Here is a 10882-nt window from a genome sequence, read left to right as displayed (position 1 = left end):
CTACCTTGGAATGAACATTTAACTTTCAGACAGCTAATTTAAGGGACATGTCTGCTACACTCATGCTGCAGGCTTCCCTGTAAAACARCAACAACATGATCCCAACCATCTCACATCCTTTTTGGTATTTCCATTGTTGCAGCCAATAAGTAAACAAGATGTACTCCAATTGATTTGCAGTCTGCAGCTGAAACAGGATCTTATAATTGAAATCATCCAGCAACCATCCCTACAGGTACTGTTGCTTCAGGACCTTATATGAACTTGTCATTGGTCCTGCCAATGGATCCTGCCACACACATGTAATTCTCAATTCATTTTTGGTTTGTGGACATGGTCAAAAAGTTGATCTTCTTAAGACTTCACTGCAATAAAGAACACATTATACAAATCAAACCTTCCTGCATAAAAAGCTTTTCCACTGAATAAAACTGAAGAGAATAGTGTTATGATGCTCTCTCAGCTGATTGTCTTGTTTCTGGCTGCAGTCTGGAGGAAATTAAAGGAAAAGTAGATGTCTGAATAGATTGGTGCTTCTATTTCACATCCAAAGCTCTCCACTTTCAAATAACTAAATGGTTTAGGAAGSCTGCCTAGCCACCTCTGGTTTTGGAGCTGTAGCACTACATGGAATAGCAATATATCTAATACAKGTGCACTTCACACAAAGAAGATTTGACATCAAAGAAGCCAGGCAGAATTTGTCCTCTCAAGAGCGCCTTGAAAACCAAGTTTTCGACACTGCAGACATGTCTTTAACACCATATTTTTCTTTTGCAAATTGCTCTTTGAAAGCCTTAAAATAAAAAACACATTCAGATGGAAAACATTTTTTTTATTATTGATCAGCGTCTTGTTCCAGATCTTCACTCTCCACCCTTCTCCCTGATCCTACATGAGCAATTCCACATAGTTTCAGGATTTGTCATTATTCATCTTTTACTTGACTTTATTTCCTTGTTACACAACAGGAAGTAAGGACGGCTGACAGGAGCATTCAGCGAAATAAAGGCCAAATGCTTGATAATCAGTACAGTGTGTAATATTGTTCTCAACTGTTGAGTATGAATACTGATATAATGAGAAAAAAAATACTTCAATTCTTTCCATTAAACACTTTCCTTCTAGGCTGGATTTCCATATGACATTTAAATAGCTATCAAACCAAAGACTTGTTCCTCCTCAGACAAGTAGGAAGGTTTTCTCCAAGTCAAATGCAAATGCAAACAACACAGAAGGCAGTYGTTAGATAGATTTCAGGAATACAGTCTCTCACAGTGAGGTCATCAGAATGGCATCAGAAAACAAAGGAAACACAAGGTAGGATAATGCAACAAAGCTGAAAAAATCTTCCTCTATTCTTCTTTATTTCCCAAAAACTTTTGCTTATGGCTTAAAAAGGAAGGTTACAAATAAGGAAGTCTGAAATAGTCATTCTGTAGAAACACAAGATACTAGGAAAGTGCCCATTTATAGCACATTATATATAAAACATTAATTTAGAAAGAAAATGTGAACCTGATTATCTAGTTACATGATCTAAGACATTTTTTGTTTTTGAAATACTGGGAAATGAGGAATCATAATCCAGCTTCTGTTGGAAATGTTAAAATAGGCTTAACTTGCTAAGTTTTTCACTCATGAGAATAATCCCACAGTAGTTAGCAGAAACTATTAACATGAGAGACAACAACTTACAGAGGGTTTGCAAGTCACACCAAAAGACAACTTGATGTTGAGGAGATCTAAGGATCTTGAAAATGYTTTGGTAAATTCACCTGTATCCATCTTCAATGCAAGGAATGCACACTCTTCATTCTAGGGAAAAAACAGAAAATTAAAGATTGTTTTTTTTTCCTCAAATGAAAAAGATTTCATTTCATTCATATATGGTTGGGATTAATAATAAATCTAACCATTTATCTACAGCTTTAGGACTTGACTTTTGCAGTCCAAGCAATACTGACATGAACAAATGAACAAAAACAGCATACTTCATCCTGAATGGTGTCTTCTGACAAGGAAAAGAGGAAAAGACTGTCTCAAGTCAAAGATGGAAGCACCTTCTCAACCTTCCCAATCAAAGATCAGAAACCATGACTTCTTCAAGGCTGCATTTTTTTCCCCTATCTTTGTACAAAGGCTTCTCTGGATATCTCTGCTCCCTCTGGAGCAGATTTCAGGTGCAGCRTCTTCTTCACTAGCATCACATGGCATGAGATGGACATGACACATCAGGCCATATGCTGTAAAATAGCCACTGCTCTAGGTTGCCTCTGGTGGGGTACCCTCAAAGGAAGAGCTCTTTGAAGAGCACAGGGTCCCACCGAATCATATATCTGTTGGTGGCATTAATTTCTATGGCCCACCTCATTTGTTTATGCGCTAAATATTGCTGTTTCTCAGAGGGCTATGAGAATGGAAGAAAGCACTGGAACAGCTGAGGGAACTTCTCCAGTGTGTAAGAGTGCAGAGAGGACTATGATTTCTCTGCAAGGACCAGGGGGAGCATGAGGCAGGTGCTAATAATATGAATATCATGGTCAGCAAATCAAATTATTCCTGGGTTCTTGAAGGTTGTTTCACCACCTTCACCCTTCCTTTGGTTGACTTCCTCTTCTGCAGCAAGGAAGTCCTACTACCCCTGATGCCAGACTGCATTGCCATGCAATACAGASAGAAGAAGAGCACAGAAGGAAGAAGTAGTTTCAGGGGGAACAAGACATGGGGAGAGACAAGAACCTGATATTCTTGCTGCCAAGTGCTAAGTTCACTCAGACATTGCCCCTCTTTAGAGAGGGTAATGATATATTTTCAGAGTTAACCAGCACCTCTTGAACACTTTTTRACTATCAGTTGAAGAGAGTGGTTGGATACCTGTGTTTCATGGTCTTTGCTGGGCTTCCATCACTATATGTCTCTCTGTGAAAACCTGAAGAAACAAGTTCACATGTAGGTTGCCATTTTTTTCATTATAGTCCATATATTCATTTTCATATTAACTGATTACGGTTGTTGGTTCATTCAGAATACTTTTTTTTTTTTAAGTTGAAATAATGCCTCAAAATGTTTGCGTATGTTAAACAGAATCTAGAAAGCTGTCCAAAGGAAAAATAAATTTAAAAAGAACACAAAATTTTGCCTCTCCATCAAACACCAAAAAAGGATTTTATTATTTCCATCCTCTCTAGAGCAAATAGAGTTAGGTCATTTTAATTCCAAACCACAGCTGCTGATAGAAAAATACAATAAATTACAGTATAATACATTATATATGATAGAAAACTTTTCTTCTGTTTGGAAAGAGAATTGGCTTCATGATAGTTAGCTACAGTGTTTTTTATAAAACTGGGATCCTGATTTTGAGGAGTAAAATACATGTTAATAATACCGCCAYTGTTTTTGCAAACTGATGCTGCATGGTATTTTTAATAACAGTAATATTTCATAATGTAAGCTTCCATTTCACAAAAGCATATACAATAAATACATTCACTATGCCATTATAGGATTAGTGGTCGTTTACTTTGACATTTTGTATAATCCAATTTGTCAAAAATCATGGATGAGTCATACATTTAACATTCCCGTCAGCCTATGTTGATTGTACCTGTTAACATTTTATGTTCAAGGACAATCATAATAGGATCTCAGTATAAGAATTATCACTCTAAGTGATATGGCCTTTAGATAACTTCCATCTCTTGACTCTGAAAAGCTAATGCTTGAAAAAATGTCTTTATTACAGAAAATAAGAATCTGAGAATTAAGAAATTCCTTAGTAGTAACGCTATGCCTGTTACATTCAAAATCTTGAATGTAAGGGCAGTTGATGGCCTTAATGAGTCATTAAGAACACAGGAATTACAGCAATGACCCAAACCCCTAATTCAGTGCTTTATCTTTAACACTGACCAGTAGCAGCAGCTACAGAGGAAAGTATCAAAAACCCCTTCCTGACCAGCGGGCAGAGGTGGAACCATCCACTCGCTACATGTGGATTGTATTATCCAAAAAACGTGCAGTTTGGCAGAAGCTGTAGAGCATGAGGTTAAAATGCTCCATGTAACAAACATACCAATCACATACTACAGTTCTGATGCTCTTGATATGCACAATTTCTTTTTTTTCCCTGAATCTACATAAGTTCTTCATCAGAACAAAAAACTTGTGAAAATTCCACATTTTAATCAAATGCTGTATCCAAAAGGTTCTTTAGTCAGGTTTGAGTGTTCCCCATTTTCATTTAGTGTACAGGCTCATTCACTCCTGCTGTTAGGCAGAAGGGAACTCCCAGAGTGCCACCTCTAGAACATTTCATTATTTTATACACTTTTGTCACATCCTTCACATTTGTCRAGTGGAAAATATGAATAAGGAAGATGCATCCAGACTACATGAATCACAACGGAGTATTTAACTGATTCACCTTAAGTGGGTTTGTTAGGAGTTTTTAAGTAGATAGGAAACCTTTAGGTTACCATTAGGCAGATGCTTGCCCAGAGAATGGTGGTCACACTACAAGTTCAGGCCTCATCTTTTTTAGTATTGGGCTTTCAAAGCTTGAGCTATAGTTAACCATGAAGTAAGTACTGAGAAAATCTGTCCAAGGAATTGCCATGTGTACAACAAACTGGAGGAAGGCAGATTTTTTGGGTGGGTTTGAGTGGGGTTTTTTTTTTGGCAGTGCTCAGCTTTACTGCCTTTAAACTTAGTTTTAAGCTCATGAATGCATCCCTGCTCTGGGCATCACCTTAAGTCCTCAAACCTCTGTTTACTCTGAGTATATTTCAAATCATAATAGAAATTATCCTCACAGTACTTCTGCAGTAGACAGAATTACTACTGTCCCATTTGCAGAGGTGGAAAATTAACGGTAGGGCTGTGCTGCAACCACTGCAATGACAGCACTGTGCATCTACTTGCCAGGGACTGTTTTTAACTAGTTGTCCCATGTACTCACTGCAAGGTACATATTGGTGTGGTGCCCAGAACTTGGCACAGGCTGAAAAATACACCCAGGAAGCAGGGAAAACAAACAGCTACAGAAGTTGCCTTTGCAGTAGCTAATTAAAAACTAGTTTACATATATGAGTCCATTGTCTATAAAGGAAGCTGAGCGTATCAAGCTCACATATAGACATCCATATCTGGTCAGATGAATCCCATGTCAGTCTACCAGTAAAAACACATTCCATCTGAGATGCTTTCTTCTATGCAATCAAGATCCAATTTTTCWTTTGTTATCATTAATACTTACCACAGTGGATATCACAGATCTGTAGTGGAACTGAATAATCTACATCTGTCCTCCAGCCCTTGTAAAAGAAAGAATTAAGTCTTATTTCCCTTTCAGCACACTAGTGCTGAACATTTGTCTTGGCAAAATGAGCACTGCTTTACTTGTTTACTCAGCTGACTGCATTTTCAATCTGTTTTTAAATAAATGCACTAGTGGTCTAGTGTACATTTAGCAAGTCTAATCACCTTTAGGCTTATAAAGGATAATTACAATTCTTTTGTGCAGAACTGTATTCTGACAGATAATGTCTTATTTACACAATAGACTATTTAGGCAGGAAAATATCAATTTTGCCACCAGATCTGTTTTTTCATTGGAGAAAGAAACATTCCACCGCCCAGAAGGCTCTTGTCAGGCTCACTTTCATCTCGTGCCTTTCTTCCAAGGAGCAGAAGGTAAAGCTGACAAGGGCCTTTCCAGGCAATTGCTGGGGCCTCCCAGTTCTAGCTGTCAGTCCGGTGTCCCACGGTCTGCCAAGATCACTGCACTCCAGAGCAGGACCAAACATATCAGCTTCATGTTCATTTTCTATTAACATTGTCTAATAAAGTTCAGTTACACAGTGTGCAAAAAAAGTCAGAAATAGTTTGCTCAGCTCTGCTTTCAGGAGTGCTAATTCTAGCACACTACGTACTCACTGTGCTGCTTACTATGCCTAACCTTTTTCAGTTAATGCCAGTTTTTGAAACATTCATCTGCTATTCACTTGGATCGTTTGACTAACTTTTTATTCCAAAGCRATATATAAAGACAGGATTAGCAATTTCCTGTTGGTATCCCTGTATCTGCCACCAACAAAGCAGCAAGATCAGGAGAACAACTTCTGYGTTAATTAATATCATTTCAACAAGAGGTGGTGGCAGCACATCAAGCTATAAATAATGCTCTTTGCCAGCTTCATTTACAGAGTAGTCAGATTTGGCCAGAAGAAGGAAGTTGCAAGAGTGCCTGCTGGTTTTTTTTCTTTTCTTTTTTGGTAACTTGTTTGTTTTGTACAGCACACCTGGCAAAAATCAAGACACATACCTGAATGCAAATTGTGGACGCACACATTTCCCGTGACATAGTGATTGATAATGAATCTCCCTAATGAAAACAAAGCGGAAAACTATTATTTTCCATACCTCGGGACAGTGAAAATGTATTGTCTCTCTCCAGCTCTTTGGTTCATTTGCCAATAATGCTACATGTTTCAAAGYCTCAGAAAATTAATACAGTATATTCCTAGTGGAAGGTTATTTATTTTCTCCCTGTGTCTCARTGACCATATGCAGCTGATGTAGTTTTGCCAACCACAGTTTGTGAGGCACAGGAAGAAGGCTGATGTTCCTGCATTTAATGAAGTATCATAAARGAGGACACCAACCCTATGGTTGCTGACATTGTTAGCCACTGAGCATCTTCACTTCTTTTCTCTAGTGTTCATGAACTTGAAGGAAAGACCACTTATTTGCATTTCTTGCAGATTTCCCATCACATTGTACACTGAGAACAAGTTCAGCCTTAGGGTATGGTTGTCCTAAATGATTGTCCTGCCACTTAAAATATGACTGTTTATGGTTTGTCCTCAAAAGAATATGTTAGTCTAATAACTACACGCCCTAACATTGCTCTCCTTAATGCAGCGAAACTCCTAAAGAAATTTGGGGTAAGTTAGGCCAACGTGGTCTTACTGCAACAGTATTGAATAGGGACTAGTAGGCAGAGAAGAAAGGTTTGTTTCTGGGAACACAGARTTAAGTCATAATGAAAATTTGTGTATATTGCTCATGGTGTTGCACAGCAGCTGTATGTAACTTAGGTGAGCTCCCATGGTGTCACAGCAGCAGAGGATACAACAGCCTTGTACCAATGGGAATAAAATGAGCATTTCTAAATGCATCGGTGCCCTTCATGAAACACCTGCTACAATACCTAGCTGTGATTTCTCAGTGCTCTCTCTTTACTCTTCTTACCTATCAATTCACATAGGGAACCTCTAAAACCAGAAGGTCTAAATTGCACAGATCTTATTCAGAAAAAAGCCAGATGAAGGGTAGTGCCAATGTTTGACAACTCTTCTACTATACAGATCTCCACCTCTGCCAGTAATACAGCATTTCCCCAGATATCCTGCCCCTTAGGACAGACTCTTACTAGTCCCACCAGTGTGCTCTGTGATCTGAGTTGATTAAGAGAGCTGTTTTCTCCCAGGCCTTCTTTCTCAGCGATTATGCAGCTCTGGGATCTCCTGCATGGCTAGTTAGCATGTTTCACTTGAGAGTGTGCAACAAAGTAAGCTCAGAGTTGGGAAATCCTGCTTTAACAGCTTCTCTGTTAAGCTCAGAGCTAGGTGTGTAATAAAAACCTAAAATCGTTCATTAGAAAATAAATTCAGCTCTCAGTGTTACCTCCTTGAAGTTTAAGAAGTGCTGATTTATGGCTGCCTACTTGACAACTACCCCCTTACTACAGGAGTATATGCACCTTGTGCATTGAAAGCAGCAGAGGTACTGGAAAAACATCACACAGTTGCAGCTCATACCTGTACACAGCGGCAAAGTATGTCTGGAATACATCCTGAAAAGGTTACAAGTGGAAGAGCTATAGCATGCTCCTGTCTTCCCTGAGCCCCCTAAACCACACTGAAGTCAGTGAGCACAGGCAGGAATCAGAAATCACAACATAGGAACCACAGAAATCACAACATAGAGATTTCTCAGCTTCTCCATCCATTGCATGGCATCTCATACATGTGGCAGATGGAGCACACAACAAGAACACACATCTGGGGACAGTCATGAGGCTACTGAGAAGCTAGCTGCCAAACCAGAAGGATTCCTGTCAGCGTGGCAGTTCTAGTAACTCCTAGGACCTATTCTAATATTTCCAATATTCTCCTACTTGAAGGATAATGCTATGGCCACTCTTCTGCTCTTTGATCCCACTTTCCAGATGTACCTCTCAGTAGATCACTGATCAGGCCAACAAGATAACTCTGGCATGCACAGCGGAAGGGCAAGGGCAAGCCACCAAACTGCACTGAAAATGTATGAGATACAGGCTTAGTTGCAAGAGAGGAATGAAACTCCCATTTCATGAGTAGCTGCTGCCTGAAACAGGAATACTCCCACAGTCTTTCCCCTCTCTCCCYTCACTTTTGCTGGAAGAAGCAGTTATGTAGTCACACAGATAAATCAAAACGCTAATTTGACTGAAAACTTACCTTTTTGTGTGCTGAGTTAGTTTTGGCAGCCRTGGGATTTAGAGTGGCTTGAGATCATTGTGGAACTATGCTTTAAGTCCTACATTTCATGATGTGAAATTTGCCAGGTCTGCTGCATCAGTGACCCATATAAGAAATGCTAACAGTGCCATTTCCTATGTACATAATACTACACTACAAAAATGATGTTAAAAGAATATCAGTGTTTCACTCAGTAGTCACTTCCTTTGATGTGAGTCATTTGACGTCAACATTCTTATTTATATCTTTCTCCAGTGCACAATCAGAACTACATACTTTAAATATGTTCCAGTAATTGTTCCAATATGTACATGCATGGCTTATTAATGCATTCAGGCTGCAGAGTGATAAATCGAATAATAACAAATACAGTTAAACAAGTTAAGAAGGCTTACGATATATAAGAAATAATATATACAGACCACAGAGACTGACTGGCGCATCCCAACAGATTCACATGAGGCCAGCTGCGTCCTGTTACACACCAGCACTAAGAATTGTGCCTTGGTTTGAGATGTGAAGAAAACTTGTATCTGTTCTGCCACTGCAGCAGCTCTCATTTTCCAAGCTAATATTTAGGGGAAAAGAGTTACTTTTAGATGTACAGGAACCATATATTATATTWAAAATCATTGTGTTTAAAATAAAAGTTGTTTTAATTAGTTGAGTACAATCAAATAACATGCAAGTAACTATCTTGATTTCAACAGATTACTTTTTATACTAATAAGCGCTGGATATGCTGGGGACTTTATACATAGAAGTAATGAACTGTCARATCTCTTTGCTATAAATTACAAGCTACAATGATTTGAACACTTGACCAAAGACAAAACTTGTTTAATGGAGAAAACTCATGTTGATTGATTTAAGTATCTTTCACAATTTAATATTATGTAATAAAACAATTATTTACCTGGGAATTCTCCATGAGCAAATGGACATTTAACCCAAGAGCCTTGCTTGGTTGTAAACTGAAAGCAGAGAAATCTGTYAGGGAAACTGATTTTTCAATTTGAATCTGTGGGTCTGAATCTCAATTAGAGATGAGCRCTGCATTCCAGTTGGGCAGAAGGTAAATCCATAGCTTTCATGCTCTGTGGTATTTTCTGACCTTTGATTTAAACTGGGCTRGGCTAAACCCAAGTTCTTCAGACATTGCTACATATGCAATTCCATTGACTTAAAAGTACTAAAAYTTAAACCAATAATATGTCTAGATTAACTTTATGTAGCATTTTTTACAAACTAGAACAATAAAAGGTACTCAAATGTACCACAACAATCTTTCATCTTTATTGTCAAATATTTAATATAGAAAGCTTTAAACTTTAATACATGCTTTAGAGTTTGCAGTGTGTGACCTAAAACATTTTCTCTGCTTGTCTTAAGCAGAAAAAAAYTGTGGCACAATCTGATTTGTGTCATATCTATCATTTCTCCTGCACCTCCAAGGAACCTCCTTTTAATTTACTCTTTCACATTTCCTTCATTCTTACTTCCTACTCATCAAGATGTAAAAGAAAACATTAATGATAAAGAATATTAACAATCCCTTCTTTTATAGCTAACAGAAGGAAAGGCAGTAAATAGGTTATTTACAAGAAAATCACTTTACCTTCATGCAAAGCCTTGGGTGAGTGTCTACACGAGAATATTTAACCTGCTTGAAAAGAGAGCACTCAGCATTAGCTAGTTTCATTAGCTAGTTCACAAAATTCATTGTCTGGAATGTTCTGGATTTTATTACTGAGAAAGGAACTGCTCTGTTTCCTGTACAAATATCTCAATGAGTTAGTCACATAAAATAGTATATATAAAATAGTAAAYGGTATAACACTACCTTGGGTTACTGAATAAATCACTTGCTTCTATCTGTAACATGTGGCATTTTTGACAGTCATTCTGATCTAGTAGAGCTAAATCAATTGCTTCTGTGATGGCTTGTTTACGTAATTCTGATTACGCAGTCTTCTTGTTCCAGGACCTTATTTACCACACATCACCAGGTCAGCAAAACAGGTAAACATATTCTCAAAAGTGCTGTTGAATTGAGGCTATCGATTGAGGCTATTCTCAATTTTCAGTATCCCTATTCAAGAAAAAACTTAAACATAGACTGAATTTTAGACAGTCACTTAACTGACTCATAAAATGTTTCTTTCATGAATCACCACCACTTAAACCTCCAAGGACTTCAACATAAAAAGCCTCATCTAATAAGCAATTACTACCTGTATAAGTGACCTTGCTTAAGTGACTGTCACTCAAGTGACTGAGGGCCCTACACATAACACACATCATTAGGACCGAAGTAATATCTCTTTTCTGTAACTTTTTGAGAACAACTTAAA

General features: G+C 38.0%; 1 protein-coding gene across 1 annotated transcript in view; it reads right to left on the bottom strand.

The window, feature by feature from the left end:
* Positions 1-851: 851 nt before the first annotated feature.
* The window catches only part of IL17REL (interleukin 17 receptor E like), a 45904-nt gene continuing 35873 nt past the window's right edge, over positions 852-10882 (bottom strand). Inside the window, exons 11-17 of the mRNA XM_085299897.1 lie at positions 10147-10194; positions 9445-9502; positions 8951-9096; positions 6329-6388; positions 5261-5318; positions 2878-2932; positions 852-1818 (exon numbers count right to left, since the gene is read on the bottom strand). Of these exons, the coding sequence (XP_085156023.1) occupies positions 1791-1818; positions 2878-2932; positions 5261-5318; positions 6329-6388; positions 8951-9096; positions 9445-9502; positions 10147-10194 (453 nt within the window). The 3' untranslated portion in view covers positions 852-1790. The remainder of the gene's footprint in view (positions 1819-2877; positions 2933-5260; positions 5319-6328; positions 6389-8950; positions 9097-9444; positions 9503-10146; positions 10195-10882) is intronic.

This window comes from Rhea americana, unplaced genomic scaffold (assembly GCF_003343005.1).
Source record: "Rhea americana isolate MKP2758 unplaced genomic scaffold, rheAme1 scaffold_156, whole genome shotgun sequence".
Classification (NCBI taxonomy): Eukaryota; Metazoa; Chordata; class Aves; order Rheiformes; family Rheidae; genus Rhea; species Rhea americana.
The sequence above is the reverse complement of the archived record's forward strand: the minus strand, read 5'-3'. Positions and strand labels throughout refer to the sequence as shown.